General features: G+C 40.6%; 2 protein-coding genes across 3 annotated transcripts in view; one reads left to right on the top strand and one right to left on the bottom strand.

The window, feature by feature from the left end:
- The window catches only part of MBLAC2 (metallo-beta-lactamase domain containing 2), a 23952-nt gene extending 8848 nt beyond the window's left edge, over positions 1 to 15104 (bottom strand). Inside the window, exon 1 of the mRNA XM_032276365.1 lies at positions 14171 to 15104. Within this exon, the coding sequence (XP_032132256.1) occupies positions 14171 to 14624 (454 nt within the window). The 5' untranslated portion in view covers positions 14625 to 15104. The remainder of the gene's footprint in view (positions 1 to 14170) is intronic.
- Positions 15105 to 15200: 96 nt separating this feature from the next.
- Positions 15201 to 23200, top strand: part of POLR3G (RNA polymerase III subunit G) — a 37346-nt gene continuing 29346 nt past the window's right edge. The window contains exon 1 of one of the 2 annotated variants that reach the window (XM_032276389.1): positions 15201 to 15343. The gene's annotated coding sequence lies outside the window, so the exon portion shown is untranslated. The remainder of the gene's footprint in view (positions 15344 to 23200) is intronic. The other variant, XM_032276378.1, reaches the window with a different exon arrangement.

Below are 23200 nucleotides of genomic sequence, written 5' to 3'. Positions count from 1 at the left end.
TAAGGAAGGAAGGAAGGAAGGAAGGAAGGAAGGAAGGAAGGAAGGAAGGAAGGAAGGAAGGAAAAGAAAAAGATGTGGTGTTGGGTAGAATGTTCTGTATTATCTGTTAAGTTCATTTGTTCTAGAGTATAGAACAGATTGTTTCTTTGTTGACTTTCCATCTTGATGACCTGTCCAGTGCTATCAGTGGAGTATTAAAGTCCCCCACTATTATAGTGTTGCCATCTATCTCATTTCTTAGGTCTCATAGTAATTATTTTATAAATTTAGGAGCTCCAGTGTTAAGTGCATATATATTTAGAATTATGATATTTTCCTATTGGACTAGTCCTTTTATCATTATAAAATGTTCCTCTTTGTCTTAACTGCTGCTGCTTTAGAATTTGCTTTGTCTGATATAAGCCTGCTCACTTTTGGTGTCCGTTTACATGGAAAATCTTTTTCTACCCTTTTACCTTAAGTTTATGTGAGACTTTATATGTTAGGTGAGTCTCCTGAAGACAGCAGAAACTTAGTTGGTGAATTCTTAGCCACTCTGCCATTCTGTATCTTTTAAGTGGAGCATACAGGCCATTTACATTCAATGTTAGTATTGAGATGTGAGGTACTATTCTATTCATAGAGCTATTTGTTACTTGAATAGCTTTTTTTTTCATTGTGTTATTGTTACATAGGTCCTGTAAAATTTATGCTTTAAGGAAGATTCTATTTTGGTGTATTTCAAGGCTTTGTTTCATGATTTAGAGCTCCTTTTATCAGTTCTTGTAGTGCTTGCTTGGTAGTAGTGAATTCTCAGCATCTATTTGTCTGGAAAAGACTGTTATATCTTTCTTTCATTTATGAAGTTAGTTTCACTGGATACAAAATTATTGGCTGATGATTGTTTTGTTTAACGAGGCTAAAAATTTCTAGCATGTAGAGTTTTTGGTGAGAAATCTGTTAATCTGATAGGTTTTCCTTTATGGGTTACCTGATGCTTTCATCTCACAGCTCTTATGATTCTTCCTTCATCTTGACTTTAGATAATCTAATGACGATGTGCCTAGGTGATGATCTTTTTGTGATGAATTTCTCAGGTGTTCTTTGAGATTCTTATATTTGGATGTCTAGATCTCTAGTAAGGCTGGGGAAGTTTTCCTTGATTATTCCCTCTAAAAGGTTTTCCAAACTTCTAGATTTCTCTTCTTCTTTGGGAACACCAATTATTCTTAGATTTGGACATTTAAATAGCCCAGACTTCTTGGAGGCTTTGTTCATTTTTTTAAATTCTTTTTACTTTGTCTTTGATGGATTGGGTTAATTCAAAAGCCAGGTCTTCGAGCTCTGAGGTTCTTTCTGCTGCTGGTTGATTCGATTGCTGAGACTTTCCAATGCATTTTGAATTTCTCTAAATGTGTCCCTGATTTCCAGAAGTTGTGATTGTTTTTCATTTATGCTATCTATTTCACTGAAGAATTTGTGTTTCTTATCTTGTATCATGTTTTTGACTTCTTACATTCTATTCATCAGCACATGGAACATTCTCCAAGATAGACCACATGATACGCCACAAAACAAGACTCAGTAAATTTATGAAAACTGAAATTATATCAAGTACTCTCTCAGACCACAATGGAATAAAATTGGCAACCAACTCCAAAAGAAACCCCCAAAACCATGCAAACGCATAGAAGTTAAATAACCTGCTCTTGAATGATCATTGGGTAAACAATGAAATCTAGATGGAAATCTAAAAATTATTTGAGCTAAACACTAATAGTGACACACAACCTATCAAAATCTCTGTGATACAGTAAAAGCAGTGCTAAGAGGAAAGTTCATAACATTAAATGCCTATATCAAAAAGTCTGAAAGAGCATAAACAGACAATCTAAGGTCACACCCCATGGAACTGGAGAAACAAGAACAATCCAAACCCAAACCCAGCAGAAGAAAAGAAACAACCAAGATCAGAGCAGAACTAAATTAAATTGAAATTTTAAAAAACTTAAAAGATAAATGGAAAGATAAATGAAACAGAAAGCTGGTTCTTTAAAAAGATAAATAAAATTGACAGACCATTAGTGAGATTAACCAAGAACAGAAGAGAGAATATCCAAATAAGCTCAATTAGAAATGAAACAGGTGATATTACAGCTGATATCACAGAGATGCAAAGTATTATTCAAGGTTAATATGAACACTTTTACACATATAAACTAGAAAACCTAGAGGAGTTGGATAAACTCCTGAAAATAAATAACCCTCCTAGATTAAACCAGGAAGATACAGAATCTCTAACAGACCCATAACAAGCAACAAGACTGAAATGGTAATTAAAAAAAAAAAAAGTCCAATACCAGATAGATTCACAGTTGAATTCTATTAGACATTCAAAGAAGAATTGATGCAAATGCCATTGACACTGGTCCAAATGAAAGAGAGGGAATCCTCCCTAAATCATTCTATGAAGCCACTATCACCCTAATACCAAAACCTGGGAAGGACATAACAAAAAAGAAAACTACAGACCAATATCCCTGATGAACACAGATACAAAAATCCTAGTGAACTGAATACTAGTTCACAAAATACTAGTGAACTGAATCCAACAGCATATCAAAAAGATAAACTACCATGATCAAGTGGGCTTCATACCAGGGATGCAGGGATGGTTTAGATACCCAAGTCAATAAATGTGATACACTACCCTAAATAGAACCCAAAACAAAAATCACATGATGATCTCAATAGATGCAGAAAAGGTATTTAACAAAATTCAGCAACCCGTTATAATTAAACCCCTCAACAAAATGGCAGAAGGGACATACCTTAAGGTAATAAAAGCCACCAACAACAAATCCACAGCCAACATTATACTGAATGGGGAAAAGTTGAAAGCATTCTCCCTGAGAATTGGAACACGACAAGGATGCCCGCTTTCACCACTTCTATTCAATACAGTTCTGGAAGTCCTAGCCAGAGCAATCAGACAAGAGAAAGAAATAAAGGGCATCCAAACTGGTAAAGAGGAAGTCAAACTGTCACTGTTTGCTGATGATATGATTATACACCTAGAAACTCTTAAAAGTCTCATCCAAAAAGCTTGTAGAACTGGCAGTCAACAGTTTCAGGATGCAAAATTAATGTAAACAAATCAGTAGCTCTGCTATACACCAACAGTGACCAAGCTGAAAATCAAATAAAAAACTCAACCTCTTTCATAATAGTTGTAAAAAATAAAAATAAAATACTTAGGAGTACACCTAACCAAGGACATGAAAGACCTCCACAAGGAAAACTATACAACACTGCTGAAAGAAATAACAGATGACACAAACAAATGGAAACAGATTCCATGCTCATGGATGGGTAGAATCAATATTGTGAAAATGACCATACCACCAAAAGCAATCTACAAATTCAATGTAATTCTACCAAAATACCACCCTCATTCTTCAGAGCACTAGAAAAATAATCTTAAAATTCATATGAAACCAAAAAAGAGCCTGCCTAGTCAAAGCAAGACTAAGCAAAAAGAACAAATTTAGAGACATCACACTACCTGACTTCAAACTATAATATAAGTTTGTTCCATTACAGTATAGTTTGTTCCATTATAGTATAGTATAGTACTGTTTTATACCAGTACCATGCTGTTTTGGTATGGTAAAAACAGCATGGTACTGGTATAAAAACAGCGTGTTACTGGTATAAAAACAGGCACATAGACTAATGGAACAGAATAGAGAACCCATGAATAGAGCCAAATACAGCCAACTAATCTTCAACAAAGAAAACAGAAATATAAAGTAAGAAAAGGATACCAAATGGTGCTGGGATAATTGGCAAGCCATGTGTAGAAGAATAAAACTGGATCCTCATCTCGTATCCTATACAAAAATCATCTCAAGATGGATCAAAGACTTAAATCTAAGAACTGAAACCATAAAGATTCTAGACAATAAGTCAGAAAAACTCTTCTAGACACTGGCTTAGGCAAAGACTTTGTGACCAAGAACCCAAAAGCAAATGCAACAAAAACAAAAATAAATAGATGGGACTGAATTAAACTAAAAAGCTTCTGCACAGCAAAAGAAATAATCAGCAGAGTAAACAGACAAACCACAGAATGGGAGAAAATCTTCACAATCAATACATCCCACAAAGGACTAATATCCAGAATCTACAAAGAACTCAAACAATTCAACAAGAAAAAACCAAACAATCCCATCAAAAAGTGGGCTAAGGACATGAATAGACAATTCTCAAGAGAAGATATACAAATGGCCAACAAGCATATGGAAAAATGCTTGACATCACTTAAGTGTCAGGGAAATGCAAATCAAAACCGCAATGCAATACCACATTATTCCTGCAAGAATGGTTATAATCAAAAAATCAAAAAATAATAGATGTTGGCATGGATGCAGTGAAAAGGGAACATTTTTACATTGTTGGTATAAATGTAAGCTACTACAACTACTATGGAAAACGGTGTGGAGATTCCTTAAAATACTAAAAGTAGATCTGTTTGATCCAGCAATCCCACTACTAGGTATCTCCCTACAGGAAGAAAAGTCATTATATGAAAGAGATACTTGCACACCCATGTTTATAGCAGCACAATTTGCAATAGCAAAAATATGGAACCATCTCAAACGCCCATCAATCAACGAGCAGATAAAGAAAATGTGGTAACTGTATATATCACAGAATACTACTCAGCCATAAAAAGGAACAAAATAATGACATTCATAGCAACCTGGATGGAACTGGATACTATTATTCTAAATGAAGTAACTCAGGAATGAAAAACCAAACATCATATGTTCTCACTCATATGTGGGAGGAAAGCTATGAGGATGCAAAGGAAAAGAATAATAACGCTGAACTTTGGGGACTTGGGGGAAAGTGTGTGGAGTGGTGAGAGATAAAAGACTACACATTGGATACAGTGTATGCTGCTCGGGTGACAGGTGCACCAAAATCTCAGATATCATTGCTAAAGGACTTATTCATATAACCAAATACCACTTGTTCCTCCAAAAACCTACTGAAATAAAAAAAAATTTTTAAAGAAAAAGATACTGAAAAAATGGAATCCTTACACACTGCAGTTAGAAATATAAAATGGTATAATCACTTTGAAAACCAATTTGGCACTTTCTTTAAAAATTAACATACGTTTACCATATGACCCAGGAATTTTGTTCCTAGGTGTCTACTAAGGGAAATGAAAACATGCATTCACATAAAGACTTGTATGTAAATGTTCATGGCAGAATTATTCATAGCAGTTCCAAACTGGAAAGATTTAAATTTCCTTTAACAGGCGAAGAGATAATAAAATGCTATATTCATACAATGGAATATTTATCAGAAATATAAAGGAATAAATTATTAATAGATGCAACAATATGGATAAATATCCAAAAGATGTGAAATGGAAGATGGGAGACACAAAATTATATATATATTGCATGATTGTATTTATAGAAAATTTTCAAAAAATCAAAACTATAGTGACACAAGACAGATCAGTGAGGCCAGGGATGGGAGAAGGAGCTGACTGGAAAAAAAAAAAAAAAAGCAGGAGGAATCTTTTAGGGGTGACAAGTGTTCTTGAACTAAACTGTGGTTATAGTTGCATGCATGTATACATTTCCTAAAATTCATCAAACCATACACGTAAAGTGTGTATATTTATGGTATGTAAATATACCTTAATAAAGCTGTTAAAAAGGATATAAGTGGAAATAATCCAAATGTACACCAATGAGTGAATAGGTATTAAAATATGACACATATTCATAAAATGAAATATTATTTGGTAACAAAAATAAAGTGTTGATTCACACTTCAACATGGATAAACCTTGAAATCATAATGCTAAGTGAAGGCAGTTGTGAAGGTCCACACGTTGTATTGTTCCATTTAAATGAAATGTCTAGAATAGACAAATCTGGGGTGGGGGTAAAGGTCTGGGGATGTTGAGGGTGATGATGGCTAAAAGATATGGGTGATATTTGTTTGGAAGGTAAGAAAAATATCCTCAAATTGATTGTAATGGATGTACAACTGAATATATTAAAAGCCACTGAATTATACATGTTAAATGGGTGAATTTTATAGTATATGAATTATACTAAATTCATAAAAAGCTATTGAAAAGGGATATAATAGAACTGAATGCAAAAAAAATCAATAATTTTAAAGATAAGCATAATGCTTCAAACATATTTTCTGAATATGCTGGTACTTCTGGCTTTTGCTTTATAAGCCCAGGGATTCACATTATTTCTTTTCTGAATTTAGGAGTAAAGAAATTCCTTATTATTTGAGTAACATTAGTACTTAAAAAAAATGATTTAAAACTGGCACTAAATTTTTTGCAGGCGTGTAGAAGGGACTAAAATTTTACAGTACATAGTTGGAAATGGAAAACAGTTTGGCTGGAATTTCATTTTAAGGAATTATTAATTTAATCTTATCAGTAAAGAGTCTTTTTGGTGGTTTGCTAATCTACCTTGGCCACAGTTCGCAGTGAGAGTAAATGTAATAATATTATGCCCTGTAAAGTGCTATTTTCTTCTCACGTAGAGGGTCCTGTGGGCAAAAGTCAAGGGCTTTAACAGTTTTCCTAAAGGGTTCTCTTAATACTTTGACTTCCCAATTATTTGCTTTTGAAGTGCCATCTCTGTCATCACCTCTGTCATTTTTCCCTTCTTCCATTGTAAACTGATCTGTCTCTACAATAGTACTGCTCAAAGCATGATCTGAGGACCAGAGGCAGTAACAGTTATCCAGGTGTTTTTCATGCATGCAATAGTCTACAGACTTCTAGAATTTGCCTGTGATAATGTTATACCAGGTAGCTGGTCAGACATGAGCAGGGCAGGAGAGGGCTTTCTACAACCACACACACACACCAGGAATGTCAGGTGATCATCAGGTGATGGTCAGGTGGTTGCGGAAACTATCTCTAAACTAATAATTGACTGCAGCCCATGCCAGGGTAAAGCAGGCTCCCAACAGACAGAAATACCTGAAACTGGTGATCAGCAGCTTCCCAATAAGATCTTAAGAGGTGGGTGAGTGGGCTCAAGCATGTGCATTAAGAGGCAAAATGGTGGAGTTTAACTGGTATGTGACCTTCCAGGGACATTTGACTGGTAAGGGAAGAATGCTTTAAGTGAATATGCATAAAACCCCAGTAAACACATTGTGCATGCTCACCTGCCAAGCACTGGCAGACCACTGTGCATGCAGAAAGCCCACTCCAAGGGAAGAATTAGGGGAGAAGGGATGCAAGACCCCAGAAGTATGCGGACATAGAAAACCCCAAGTCAAAAGGTCAAACCACACACTTGATCTCTCAAGTCACCGGCTTGGCCTTCTTCTAAGTGTTCTTTACTTCCTTTCATTACTGCTCTAAAGCTTTTTAATAAATCTTCACTCTTGCTCTAAAACTTGTCTCTGTCTCCCCTTCTGTCTTCTGCCCCTCAGTCAAATTCCTTCTTCTGAGAAGGCAAGAAGTGAGGTTGCTGCAGACCTGTATGGCTTCACTGCTGGCAACAGTAAGAATCACCTGCAATACATGTTAAACACACAAGTTCTTAGACCCACTCCAAAGTTTCTGAATTAGTCATTTAGGGAAGAGTCTCAAATCTGTATGCTGAACAAGGAACCAAGGTGATTTTCATTTTCATGCAACTTTGGGAAGCAAGGAACTACACTAGCAGTCTTCAAACTTTGGCGTACATCAGAATTCCCTGTAGTGCTTGTTAAAACATAGACTGCTGGGCCCCACCCCCAACTGCTGCACTGATAAATTTGCACTGATACACTAGTGCTCAAGAATCTACATTTCTAACAAACAAGTTCACAGGCAATACTAAGGCTTCTAGTGCAGGACCATACTTTGAGAACTACTGCTCGGGCAGCAATGCCTATTCAGTTATGACAACATGCGAAGAAGGATGAAGTGAAACACTGCATAGCCATAATTGCACTATACAGTGCTACGCAATGTAATTCCATAAAAGCATATCATATACCTCAAATTATAGTATGCAGAACCTCTGCATCAGAATCACCTGGGGACTGTTAAGGATTCCTTTGTCACACACAAGTCCTACAGCATCCAAGCTTAGGTGTTAAAGCCTAGAACTTGCTATTTTTAACAAGCTCTTGCATATCAAAGTTGTAGAACCACTGTCACTATCCCTAAATGACTCTTCTAATGGATGATGCCAAACAGTATAACCAAAGAGCTAAATTCTCTGAAAGAATTTTTGTCCTGATGGTACTCCCAGGACACAAGGGCAAGAAGCCAGCTGTCATCTGTCCTGGGTAGCTGAAATCTATGTCAGGGCAGAGCCTCATTTGCTGCTTCATCTGCCAGAATCCCAGTAGTGACATTAAGATGGTTTCAGACACTTCCAGATTTCTTTACATTCCAGATATAAGGGACCAGAATTACTTTATAGGATAATTAGTACAGATTTAAGGGTCTCGAGGGAATACAAACAACTGCCACTTATTGTATGATTGGCAAGTTAGGCAAAGAAATTATTGCCAAGTTGACTTAGTAATAGAACTATTGGAGACCAGCTGTTTAATAAATGTAGAGAAAGGCTGAATGTAAGAGACGATTGATCCTAAAAAGCTGTAGAGAATTACCAATTCAGGGACAGAATATTATTGATCTTTCATTATATCCAGGTGATATTAAAATATTTAGCAACAGATAAAATGTAAGTACCCACCCATGAAAATGGATAACAGCTGTAAGCAACTAATAAGGCCATAGTTGCTGAGTATCCTTAGTTCTGCCATTATCCTGACTATAAAAATGCTTTCAATATGCTGATAATGCTTACATATAGAATTCCCTGAGTATCTCTCTTACAAGAACCAGATATGCCTATGAAATGTATCATAAACATACAAGCACACACATACGCAAAATCCTTCCAACTTCACCCTGATTTTATTATTCAGATTCCAGTCATTCTTCTCTTATGCCCTTTTCCAACTTGGCATCCTCCATCTTTTAAAATTTCAGTTTATACACAAAAATATATATGTGCATATTTCAAATAAAACATTTTGAAGGGGCTTAAAATGAAAGAAAAAAAATTATTTGCCCCATTTTTGCCCTATCTCCGATCTTGCTTCCATGATGCAACCACTTTTAACAACCTCAGCCATTTCTTCATCAGCCATTTTCTTCCTCTTACCTCTACCAGATATAGTAGAGGTAAGAAGAAAAAGAAAATTTTATATTCTTTATATAAAGAATATACCCAACTTGTAAATATGGATGTGGATTAATATTCCATATAAATTGAATACGGATTTATATTCCATATTTACAAATTGGGTATATTCTACTGATTTCATGCATGTATTATTTCTTGGTTTTAAAATTTTATGTTATTCATTGGTTTCCACTGTGAAATAGAATTTTTAATTCTCTTTACTCCCCACTCTCTACATACCATCATATCTCCCTGAAAAAGAATTGATTCAGCTGCTCCAATCTGGACCCTCTAAGCCTGAGGTACTATCATTGTTAGTGTCATCTGTTGCATCTTCCTGAGGCTTTCTTTTGAATTAGATTTCCTGTTTACTATATTACTTCCTTCTTGGTTCACTCCCTTATTTTGAAGGGGCATATCCTAGTAGCTTTCTAAGTAACAGTATGTGGGAAATAATTTCTTGAAAACTTAATAGTGGAATATCAAATTCTTGATTGGAAATCATTTTCATTCAAATTGGAAGGCAAAATTTCTTCCTTGCTAGCTCCAAAACCATTCTGAGTACATGACTCTTTTGTTTAAATTTCTTGAAGCTTGTAAAATCTTCCTTAATCTCAGTGCTCAGAAATTTTACAGTAACATGCTTTGGCTTGGATGTGTCTTCATCTATTGTCCTGTGAATTCTGTGGGCCCTTTCAATCTGGAAATTTATATTCTTTAACTGTGTGATATATTATTGGATTACCTCTACCTCTACTATGTTTATTTTTATTTTTTTTTGAGACACAGTCTAGCTCTGTTGCCCAGGCTGGAGGACAGTGACACGATCTTGACTCACTGTAACCTCCCCTCCCAGGTTCAACTTCTTCTCCTGCCTCAGCCTCCCGAGTAGCTGGGATTACAGGTGTGCACCACCACACCCAGCTCATTTTTCCATTTCTGGTAGAGATGGGGTTTCACTATGTTGGCCAGGCTAGTCTTGAACGCCCGACCTCAGGTGATCCACCCTCCTTGGCCTCCCAAAACACTGGAATTAGAGACATGAGCCACTGCGCCCAGCAGCTCTATTTCTTTTACCTTCTCTGTCCTATCTCTGAGTCTATTAGTCCAAGACTGGATTTTCCAACTGGTTCTCCTACTTACTTTAGTCTTTTTCTCTCCTAGTTTCCATTTCCCCTTACTGCTCTTTAGTAAGTTTTTCAACTTTATCTTCCAGACCCACTATTATGTAATTTCTGGGGTTTTAAATTCCAAGAGCTTTTTTTGGTGAATTTGTTCTGCTATTTATTATTAAAGCATCCTTTTTGACTCTTGGATATCTTGAAGGCACTAACTTGTCTTATCCCCCGATGATATTGATGATAGTCCCCCACTCTCAAATTACTTTATGCTGTTTGTTTTAATATTTGATCTCATGTTAGAGGATTTTCTCAGATTTTTCATGCTTGGTTACCTATTTAAGAGTTGGGGGGGTATGAATAAAAATGGCTATTGTCAAAAAGACAAATGCTGACAAGGATGTGGAGAAAAGGGAATACTGTTAGCGGGGATGTCGATTAGTACAGCAACTATGGAAAGTAGTATGGAGGTTCCTTAACAAACTGAAAATAGAACAACCAAAGGACCCAGCAATCCCACTGCTGGGTATATACATCCAAAAGAAAGTGTAACTGGGATTTTTCTTGGGTGCTGGTGAGGCGCAGCTCCCCCGAGAGAATGCTGTGGGTTCTTCGTGTCCGATTTCTTAAGAATAGCGATGGGACCTTGCAGGTTCACCATACGCTCGTAAAAGTAAATATCGGACCCAAGAAGTGTTGCAGAAAGATGATTTTATTTAAGTAGAGAAAAGAGAAGAAAAGAAGAAGAGAAAGACTTCCACGAAGAGTGTGGAAGGGGATTCCAGAGGGGAAATCCGGCCAGGTGTGTGGACACGGACTTTTATTCTGGGAGGAATCCCCACCTCCTCCAAGACCCTGGGCTGATGAAAGGAGCTCCTTAGAACTTACGCTGGAGTGATTGACTTTTAGTTTCTTCCCAAGCCCACAAAATTCAAACATAAACCGTTAAATCTCCCAGATGGAGAGAGATGGGAGGGGGGCATGGCGCTGGGAAATTCTTGCCCTAAAAACTACGCCCCCTCGTGGACCCGGAAAGAGAACACATTCCCTCAAAAGGAAATAAGAATACTAAAGCATTCCTATGTTTATTGCAGCAATATTCACAATAGCCAAGATGTGGAATCAACCTAAGTGTCCAGCAACAAATAAATGGATAAATAAAATGTGGGACAATATACACAGTGGAATTATTCACCCATAGAAAATAATGAAATCTTGTCATATGCAGCAACATGGATGGATCTGGAGGGCATTAAGTGAAATAAGCCAGGTACAGAATGACAAATATCTCATGTTTTCACTCATATGTGGGAGGAAGGGCTAGTATGGTGGTTACCAGAGGATGGAAAGGGGAGAGGGGAAAAGGGAATAAAGAGGTTGGTTAATAGGTACAAAAATAGAGTTAGATAAAACACATAAGTTCTAATGTTTGACAGACTATAGAGTTTACAAGGAATTAATGTAAGTTTCAAAACAGCTAGAAGATTTGGAATGTACCCAACACGAAGAATTGATAAATGTTTAGGTGATGGATATGCTACATACTGATTTGATCATTATATTTTATGTATTTATCAGAATATCTAAGTATAACTATTAGGTATCAATTTTAAAAAAGAACAGGGGACAAAAAGGCTGCCTGCGGCACACGCATGGGGGCTGGTGACCGAGGCTTCACAGTAGAGAAAGAGGCCAGGATTTCTTGGGGATTCCTCTACATTGGTATCTTAGTCTTTCCTCTAGGAGGCAAATTCCCTAGATAACATTTTTCTAATTTCCTACCTGGGTGGGAAAGGCCTGGTACTCATTCTTCTGGGAAATTAGTAGGAGACACACACACACACACACACATACTCACTCACTCTCTCTCTCTCTCTCTCTCCTGTTTTCCAGACTGAACGCTTAAGCTCAATAATAATTTGGCATCCTTCAATCAACAAACCCCTTTGTTTTACTATCCCCAGAGAATAAACTAATTGGATGGGAGAGGGAGGGGCATTCACTAGTTTTAAGAGCTTCTTAAAAGGTTTTCAAGAAATTCTACTTATTCTCCTTTGCCACCACTGAGGTACTACCTATTGCTAATTCCTGTGTTTTTTAAGGTTTCTGCGGTGCAAATTGAATTGGCTCTTAATTTCCCATTGCTGGCATAGTATAAAACTGCTTAGTCACCATATCTTCTTTCTAGCATCCAAAACAGTTCCCCCAGCCAATGGGGATTAAAACTTAAATTGCGGTTCCTTTACAGTACATTAATGGTGCTTCAGTAGGGAGCCAAATTAGATATGTCTGTTCAATCCGCCACCTTCCTACAACCTGTTTTGACCTCCACAAACAACTTAAGTCCACCTGAAACCATTCCTGTGAGACAATATCTTGGTGACACTGTGCATATGGTTTAAACATGTATGTAACAGGGATCACAATGCCAGAACTTTGTACCACTTGACTATACTGAAAAATGGGCAAAATGATGTTATGCTCACTCAGGTATGTGCTATGCCAATCTAAGGACTACTGCTATCTTAGAGAAAGATAACCGATCACTATTAGTAGGGCGACTTGTTTTTCCATCAAGGATAATGCACTGGATGATAAGGCTATAATAAGAGAGCCTTATTATACTGCAGCAACTGGATTTTTCTACCTTACAGAGAGGCACGTTTTAATAAACCAAATTGGCAATTAAAATGGTCTCACGCTAAAGGAAAGGGGCCTTTCACAGTCTACATAGAATTATCATCACATATTTATGAGGTAGGATTTATGTATGTTCTGCATGCTTTGGTCTATTATGCCTGGATTCATATCCTAGCTTCTATCATGATCTGGCTCAGGCAAACCATTTAACTGGGGAGTCAGTGGTCTCACTTTAAATGTGTTGTGAGGATAAAATGAAATCAAAAGTATTCTAAAAAGAAAATAGAAAATTAATATGCCAAATACTGCTGTTATGGCAAATTACCTCAATTATTTAAATGCCTGAGTAGGGAGAATGGGCTGAGGCCCTAATCTATTTATTTCCACTCCATCAATTTCTCTGATTCCATACCTGTCTTTCACAGAGCCAAACAGGACCATGGCTACCTATGCATTAGTCCACATAATTTACCTCCACCGAAAATTACCTCCTTATTAATCTTAGGCTTTGCTTTCAACCAGACCAGATATCTGTCATAATGCAAGACAGACATATTCTACGTTTATGATTACTATTAAGCATTTTCTCTCGTGAGGCAACATCAAGAACACAAACCTATCTGAAAGGTTTCCAATCGCATTAGCGGATTGGAATCACTGGTCTGATGACTTTCTAAGGCTACAGGTGGAAACTGCCCATGCCCGGTGGTGACCAAGCTGATGAAGTCTACAGTTCTCAAAAGCACAGATCATGACACGCACTCTCCCTAAGGCGTCATTCTTAAAAGTCTACTCACTACGTAAGCGCCTGGAAATGTCGGGCAGGTGCTTAGGGAAAGAATGGGAAATCGCTAGTCAGTCGCAAGTCTCTGCAGTGTTACTACCATTGCCGACGCAGGAAACTGGCTAGGGAGGGGGTGGTGCCGGATTTCAAAGGAGTACTCAGAATCGCTACACCGTGCCAGGGCTGATCTCTGGGAGGGAAGGCTGCGACGGCCTTGGCTCTGGTCAAGTGGGTTTTTACTCAGGGAAGGGTGAAACAGAAGTGGTTCTAGGAGGTGCCAAAATAAATCCCCTTTATGGCCACGCAGGTCTGCAACATGCGGCACTCAGTCTCTTCCCAATACCCTCCCTTAACGAGAGCGCGCGCCCGCGGGGGCCCATTACCATCCTGCAGGATGAGGCTGGGCTGCACCGCCTGTACCCGGAACTGTCTGGCCCGCCAGCCGGGGCTGGGCGCCCGCACCACCTCGCTATCGGAGAGCCAGGTCACAGTCTCAAAGTTGTCCCCGCGAGCCAGAGCCTCGGCCTCGGCGTGGTGCACGGCCACCCGGTCGAACTGGTAGAGACCGCCGGAGTGGTCGAAGTGCACGTGGGTGGCCACGGCAAGCAGCGGCCGGTGCGCCGCGTCCTCTTTGGCCCCGCGGTCCTGCAAGAGGCCGGAGGAGTACAGGTACTCCGGAAGGCTGCGCAGCCCCAGGCCTGTATCAATCACCACGTCCTGCTCGGAGCCGCGCACCAGCCAGATGTTGGCGCGGTTGCCTGACTCATAGAAGCGTTCTTGAATCCAGAAGATACCATCGCCTAGAGACTTGTGGGCGTACCACTCGAGAGCCGACATGCTGGGCAGGAGTGCAGCCGGGCAGGGTGAGCGTGGGCGTGCGTGCCTCCCACAGGCTGTCCAGACACCAGGCGCTGCGGCTGTGTGGAGCGGTCTGCTGCAGCCAGAGAGGAGGCGCAGAGCGAGGCGGGGGCGGGGAATGCGGGGGTAGGAATCGGAGGAGGAAGGACGCAGACCGACGCTGCCTGGAGCGTGCGCTCCCGCACCCTCCCGCCAAGTCGGCAGCCAGCAGAGGCTGCGCCACCTGCACCGAGACACAGGAGCTACCGCAGGCTCTACAGCCGCAGCTCGAGGGAGAGTTAACGCAGGGGCCACTGCAGCAGAATGGAGACTCAGGAGGCGACTGTTTCGCCTCCCCAGGCGTGTGACAGCAGAGACCCGGAGCGAGGATGGGAAGCGCTAGGACCGCCCACCCGCCAGCTTTCCGCGGAGCGCACTCCCAGCTGGCGCGGAAAGTGTGGGGCCTAATGGGTTGTACGGTGACTACGGCGCCTGCCAAGGGCAAAAAAGCTCTGTGCCGAGGGGGTGGGGCCTGCCTAGGGAGTGGGCGGGGCTAGTTGGTAGGGCTCAGGCTGCAGTTCTGGGACCGCATGGAGGGCGGTGCGGGCTCGGTGGAACCGGCGGCACTGGAGCGCCGGCGTCCTCTGCCAGCACCCCTTCCTTGCCGGCCGGCATTTCGACTGCAGAGTTTTGCCCACGCTTCGAGACTTAGGGAGCAGGTAACCGAGGAAGCAATCGAAGACTTGGGAGGGGTGGTGAGGGTAGAGGAGAGTTAAAGGGACACGTGGAGAAGGTAGGGGGAAGTCGGGGGTAGAGATTTATTAAAGCGCCTCTGGGTTAAGGGGCGTTTGGAGATGGCTTGGTACCTCCCCTAGTCCTGCTCCCTTCAGAATATTTTTAAGTCGAATTTCCAGATTTTACTTAGTCTCCACTTCTGGGACTGTTAGCAGTTAGTTAGAAGGGTATTCTCTTACTTACAGTAGGTGATTTTCAGAATCCGGTGACTTTATGGTTTGTTTAGGCACTAGTCATTGCCGCAGATTGAAGCTGAGGACCGACTGACTATTCAGCATCTATTTTCGTAACTGTTGGCACTTTATATCGTAGGGATGGGAGCTGTTAATATGGTTTGTCTTTTCTTCTAAAAAATAAAATTCTATATCCACCCTCATTTATTTATTTATTTATTTGGTTAGTCGGCCCTTGGAGGAGAGTAAAGAAAGTTGGTAGAAAAGCTCAACTAAGGAAAGAGGGAGAACCTGGTGAGGACGGGAAAAGTGAATAATGACTGGGTGTGGCCCCGCCAGCCACATAAATCACCCGCACTGTTAACATCAGGTCACTGTCTCCATTCCCCACACTTCCCAGCTATTGAAGCAGCTATTTAGGTTTTTTGTTTGTTTCTTTGTTTTTTGGTGAAACAGTCTCACTCTGTCGCCCAGGCTGGAGTGCAGTGGAACCTCCGCCTCCTGGGTTCAAGCGATTCTCTTGCCTCAGCCTCCCGAGTAGCTGAGATTACAGGCGCCCGCCACTGCATCCGGCTAATCTTGTATTTTTAGTAGGAACTGGGTTTCTCTGTTAGCCAGGCAGGTCTTGAATTCCAGACCTCAAGTGATCCGCCCGCCTCGGCCTCCCAAAGTGGTGGGATTACAGGCGTGAGCCACTACACTGGCCTGAAGCATCTATTTAGGCTTCAGAAATTCCCTTGAGAACTTGACTAACCTCCCTACTTAGGAAAAACGGCAAAGAGACTCCTGAGACAGCATTAGAAAAGGATTATGGAAACCTTTACTGTGACAACTACTAGTAAGCCTTCATGGAAGGAGAGATGTACTCTCCTTCCCTACCCTCCTGAAGTCTTTGGTGGGCATGCAGCTTTTCTAAATATTTTGCTAATCTTGGTAGTGATTATTCGGTTATTCAGTTGAGGGATATCCTTATGCACAAGTGCCTGAGCTAGATAATTCATGAACAAAATTGTGTAAAAAGGTCATAATCTGGATTCTCAGGAGTTTGAAGGAAGATAATGTCTGTACACAATTACTTGCAAGATAAAGCATTACAGGGTATGTGCCACAGAGGAAGTAAAAACTAGATTCAATAAGAATACAGATGGAAGGGATTCTTGAGGACAGGCATTTGAGCTGGCCTTAAAAGACTACTTTTAGGGCATTCTCAGCAGAGTAATAGGGCTTTTTGTAGTTTGGGTACTTTTTCTCTAGGCAGAAGAGAACCACTAGTGGTGAAAAGGAGTGATATCTCTACCAGGCCATGAGCTCAGCAATAATATACCCAATAATGATTGGACTTTTGCCAGGCTTTGGTTAGCAATGGGGACATAAAAAGGTGAATACGTTTCCAAGAAGAACTTCACACTTCCAGGTCCCTCTGCCTGTATCACACATCTCCCTGGATATCCTTTTCTAATTCTCTCCATGGCTCTTTGCCTTACTTTGTCCGGCTTGTGTTCAGATACCACCGAATGAGAGAGGACTTCTTCAGCTATCCTGTTTACAATAGCATCCATGTTTCCTGTCTTTATTTTTCTTCTTACCACTTCCTGACATTTCCTATAAAACGTATTTTGTCAATTTCTTACCCTAGACTATGAGCTCCATGGGAGGAGAGATTTTGTTTTGCTCACTACTGTATTCCCAATTCATAGAGGGCAGCCTGTGCTGAGGGTGCCTAATAAATACTTGATTGGATTGAAGAGCCTCCCTGGGGAGACAGATGAGAGCTGATAGTTAAAACATGATTGTAAAAAGGGCTTAAAAGCAGTGTAGTACTTGGGAAACAGAGAGAAAGGAGGGGCCTACCTCCTTGTAGGGGGGAAGAAATTGTCATGGAGAAAGTGTCATTTGCATGTCATCTTAAAAGAACCTGGGGCTTAGGTGGATGTGGCAGGAAGGGCACTCCAGGCACGCAATGGTTGATGTGGCCACAGCGTGGGATGCATGTGGTGAGAGGCAGAAAGATTCCAAAGCTCTGTTATTTATGCTAAGTCACATGCCAATAATTGTATTCTAGAAAGATACTCTAGACTGCAGAGTGGATTGAAAGGGAGAGTCTGGCCACAGGAAGTTTATTTGTTATGTTGTAGAGGTCCAGGTGAGAGGTGAGAGGGTCTGAACTGAAGCAGAGGTGGAGGAAAGGGAACATGGGAGAGAGAACAGAGTTGGTAACTAACCCTCTACTACTAGATGAGGGGTTGGAAGTAGACAGGTCAGGATACCTATCCTGATTGTAGCAATTTAGGGGTCATTCATCAGGAATAACACTGTGACCTGACTTTCACTACTTCTGGCTTCTACATCTGCCTCTATTTGTTTGTGCATTTATTCATGGAGCTGATGTTGTTACTGGTGGAAGGTGTCCAGCTTCTTGGCATCTTTAGCAAAGAATTGGACAAAACCCATAAAGCAAAGAAAGAATGAAGCAACAAAAACAGATATTTACTGGAAATGAAAGTACACTCCAGTGAGGGAGTGGGTGGAGCATATGGGCTCAAGGGCCCCCTTACAGAATTTGTGGGGGTTTAAACACTCTAGGGGTTTCCACTGGTTACTTGATATATGCCCTATGTAAATGAAGAGGGTGAAATAAAGTTACAAAGTCATTTACTTGGCATATTCCCTATGGACAGGATATTTCCTGTCATAGGTGAAGTGTGAATTGGCCTTATGGTCCTGTAACGGGACGGGGCTGCATACTCAGCTCCCTCCTGTCCGTTAAGGTCCTTGGACTCTCTTACCCAGAAGAATGGAGAAAGGGGCCCCTGGAGCCGTGGTGAGCTTACTGTTAGAATAAATATCATACACCCAAAGAATTTTGCAGAAAAGGGATTTACTGGGCAGAGAAAGAGAGAGAGCTCCCACCTGTTGTGGGAGGGGAGTCTGAAAAAGGATATTCATATAGGTAAGGAGTAGCGGAGTTTTAACCCTGGACTTACTCCCTTCTCATTCTTGTTCGATCCAATGAGAGGAGTTCTTTCAAACTTCCTCTGGAGTGACTGATCTTGGACTCTGATATCGGATTGGCTGCTTGGGCCACAACAGAGCCCCCTCCTCCCAGAGCGTTTGGTGGGCCTTTTGAACAAAGAAGCCCACCTGGATTTTTCCACCTAGCCCATGGGTGGGAAACCTAGACAAAGAACTTTACTCAGATGGAGGGGTGGAACCGGGAAACTCCTGCTTTTGAAACCCCGTCCCTTGTGGACCCAGGAAGAGTCCTCAGTCTCTGCCTCCAGACCCTATTTTCCTGCCTCAATGTGTAGAAGGAACTAAGACATGGTGCACAAGACATGTAAGTTACATCATAACTCATAAAATGTTAGAACTAGGAGGAATTTCAAGGATTAGCTCAGTGTCTGCTAGGAAATGTTTTTCTTGTCGATTAAAATGGGCTTTTGTATTTCAGCTCTTGGATGCTTAAACTACCCCCATTTTCAAACCTCCCGGAACAATTCTGAGCAGGAATTTTCAGGAGACATCCTGAAATGGAAGAGACAATGCTGCTGACTTTACATTTTTAATTGAGTCTGTTTTGCAGTGAGTAATCACTTCACTGAATAAAGACCTCCCTGGGTTTAAAAAAAGTCTCCTAACTAGCCTAGACTTAGGCTTCCTGAAGTGTAATGCAAGTGAAAGAACAGTGGACAGGTTTTCTGAGGCCTTAAAGCAGTCCTGCCTTTCTTAGGAATTAGCTTTATGTAATTAGGTAATCAAGTAACCGCTTAGGGCCTCACTTTCCTCTTCTGTGAAATTGGTTTAATCTGCGGTAGTTCTTTTTTTTTTTTTTTTTTGCGATGGAGTCTCGCCATCTCCGTGCTGGAGTGCAGTGGTGCGATCTCTGCTCACTGCAACCTCCGCCTTCCGGGTTCGAGTGATTCTCCTGCCTCGGTCTCCGGAGTAGCTGGGACTACAGGCGCCCGGCCGCCACCAATCCCAGCTAAGCCTGTAATCCCAGCACTTTGGGAGGCTGGGGCGGGTGGATCATCGGGTCAAGAGATTGAGACCATCCTGGCCAACATGATGAAACCCTGTCTCTAATAAAAATGCAGTCGTTCTTAATTTGGGTTGCACATTGTAATCTCCTGAAATGCTTTAAAAAGTCCTGATGCTTAAATGGTACCTGCAGAGCTTCTGATTTTATTGTTCTGGGGTGAAGCCTGGGTTTTATTTTCTTTGAAACCTCTCCCAGTGATTACAATGTGCACCTGGGTCCCGCTCAAAGAGGGGGGGAAGCCTTAATAATGGGCTAACTGAATTGTACTTCTGTGGGAAGATTTGCTCATCAAATCACAGTGCATAAATAAATAAATAGGGTAAGCTTGACATTAATTGTGGAGCTATTGCGATATAGGAAGCACTATGCTAGACATTAGGGAGGATAAAATCTCTACTTAACATAGTCAAAGAACCAACAAACAGATGGGCACAGTGGCTCATGCCTGTAATCCCAGCACTTTGGGAGGCTGAGTTGGGCATATCACCTAAGATCAGGAGTTCGAGACCAGCCTGGTGAAACCCCATTTCTGCTAAATATGTAAAAATTATCCAGGCTTGGTGGTGGGTACCTCTAATCCCAGCTACTCTGGAGGCTGAGGCAGGAGAATTGCTTGAACCCGGGAGGCGGACGTTGCAATGAGCCGAAGGTTGCAGTGAGCTGGGATCTCGCCAATGAACTCCAGCCTGGGCAACACAGTGAGGCTGCATGGTGGGGCGGGAGGAGGAGGAGGAGGAACCAACAAACAAAAAGCATAGATGAAGCATCTTCTTTTTGGAAAAGTCCCATTTCCGAAAGGGGCATTCTCTCTGTTTCTTTGAAAATTGATGAGTGTGGCAACTGTATTGCCTGAATTTTTAAAAAAATCTATGTGTTTTAACAGGGTATCTTCCCAAGAGCAGTGGGATGAAGTGACTGTTGTGGTTGCTGACAGACTTAAACTGGCTTTTACCGAGAGAAGGGATGTAGCAAGTCAGGGAGGCAGAGGGAGTAAAGTTGCAGTGGAAAGAGAGGTTGCATCAAGACATGATTATAGACTGGTGAGTCAGGAGGGTAGGGTGCAACCATCTTAAAAGGGCTCTGAATAAATAGGGAGCTTGGATTTAATTCAATTAGCCAAGAGGGAAGACGAGGAGAATAGCATAATCAAAACTGTGCTTTAGGATGAGTAATGTGGATCAATAAAACAGGACGAACAAGAGATACCACAAAGTTTGAAGTTAATCAGAAATGAGGTGAAAAAGGACTGAGCTGGATTATGGTAGAGAAATTGCAAAGAAAGTGACATTGAGAAGGAAGATGATTGATCTGTGCTCTCTGACTCCTAGCACAGTGTCTGGAAGGCTCAGTATTGGTTGAATGAATGACTCAATGAAATTGGGCCATACGAAGTAGAGAAAGATTTGGAGAATGAGGAAATATAGAAAGCAGTAAAAATCCTTTATTCAAGAGTTTGGCGTAGTGAAAAAGAAATAAGGCAGTGGTTGATTCAACTGCAGTCTCACTTGTAGGCCGTTTCTTTCATGATATATTTACCAGGATCCAGGGATTCTATCTGAGCTCTGCAGAAGAAAGTGAATTTACCAGCTCCTCTGTGTACAGGGGGATGGATTCATGAAAACTAAAAAAGAAGGGTTTGTAGGCTGGAATGCCACATAATTATTAAATGTGTCAAAAGCTAGGAAGTTTTTCTGGCAAAGGTGGTACATTCACTAATGATAGTAATTCATATGCCCAAAGATTGCTTGATAAAAATGGAAATTTAGAGTCAATAGAGTTTGTTATTTTTCAAGAGCTATTCTATGAAGCAATGCTAACTGGTCTCCTTTTTTTTTTAGGGTAAATTTTCCAAAGATTCTGGTATAGTAGGTTTGAGGGCTTGAAGAATGGCTGGAACTCTGTGTTTAGCAGGTCCTCCAGTTAATCCTCATGATCAGGGAAGCCTGGTAAACTTTACCTGGAATTTTTTTTAAGTAGTGGCAAATCCTGGACTGGAGTACAGCCCAATAGTTTTGAGTAGGCCTGGTGGGCTCTTGCAATTGTTTCTTAGAGTGAAAGGTGTGACCCCTTGTGCTTAGCAGTTTTCATACTTGGGAGACGTGCTTTCTCTAGGCTTGGTATATGTGTTAGTGACTTAGCAATTTAAACAAGTCCATTTGGATTTTTTTCCTGCATTGTTAGTGTGGACAGATGGAATAAGCTTGGCTATTAAAACAAATACAGTTCCTGTATGAACTTTATTTCAAGGTAACTAAATAATAGATAAGGGAAATTGATCCCTGGTAGAATTCCAGTTTTGCAATTCACAATGGAAAAATGCTAGGTAGTGATCATCAGTGACTGCTAAAATCATGAGGTGAAAACTGATGGATACTTTATACTTAATGAAATAGACCAACACCTGAACCCATGACCAACCTGATCAATACTAAGAGGGAGACTTTATGTTCATCTTGATATGATGCAGAAGGAAAGACAGAGTATCCCTTTTAAGTATTCTTGAAGAAAAAAAAGATTAAATCCAAACCTAGACCTCTAGTTTACCTGTTTATTGGAAATAAACACAGTGAATAGAGGAATATGTAAACCACATCTCAGGTATAAATCAGTCAAATCCAAAATATGGGAAATTATATAGCTTTGCTACTTTCAAATTATGGTTTACAAACCAGCAGTGTTGATATCTCCTGAGACCTCGGATAAAAATGCAGATTCTCAGGCCGTGTCTGTGGCCAACTGTTTTAAAATTGCATTTTAACAAGATTCCTAGGTAATTCTCTTGTACCTAAAGTTTAGAAAGCATTGTACAGAGCACTGATCTAGTTTCTTAGACAAAAAAAAAAAAAAAATGGGGAAACTATTATGGGTCAAAAGAAAGTTAAATGTCGTGTATTTTTTATATCTTGATTTGAACAAATTATAAAAACATTTATGTGATAACTGAAGAAATGTATTAATTCTATATAAGATAATGGCATAGAGTTATTGTTAAAATTTTAGATGCAATGTTATTGTGATTTTTTTAAAGCCCTTAACTCTCAGAGAAGATATATACTGAAGAGTTTAAAATAATCTAAAGCATGGGAGTAGAAAAAGTATACCTAAAGTATGATTAGTCATATACTGACAATTTTGAAGCTGAGTAGTGGGTATATTGGGATTTAATATACTGACTTGAGGCTGGGCACAGTGGCTCATGTCTGTAATCACAGCACTTTGGGAGGCTGAGGCGGGTGGATCACAAGGTCACGAGACCAGCCTGGCCAACATGGTGAAATTCTGTCTCTACTAAAAATACAAAAAAATTAGCTGGGCGTGGTGGCACGTGCCTGTAATCCCAGCTACTCAGCAGGCTGAGGTAGGAGAATCACTTGAACCCAGGAGGAGGAGGTTGCAGTGAGCCGAGATCGCGCCACTGTACTCCAGCCTGGGTGACAAAGTGAGACTCAGTCTCAAAAAAAAAATGTATATATACACCGACTTTTGTGAATGTAAGTATAGTAAATGTAAGTATTAGTTTAAAAATAAGGCATAGAATTGTGGTTTAAAATGGCAACGTTAAAGATGAT

This window comes from Sapajus apella, unplaced genomic scaffold, assembly GCF_009761245.1.
Source record: "Sapajus apella isolate SASKATOON/1434 unplaced genomic scaffold, GSC_monkey_1.0 scaffold1, whole genome shotgun sequence".
Lineage (NCBI taxonomy): Eukaryota > Metazoa > Chordata > Mammalia > Primates > Cebidae > Sapajus > Sapajus apella.
This window is presented reverse-complemented; position numbering and strand designations above follow the sequence as displayed.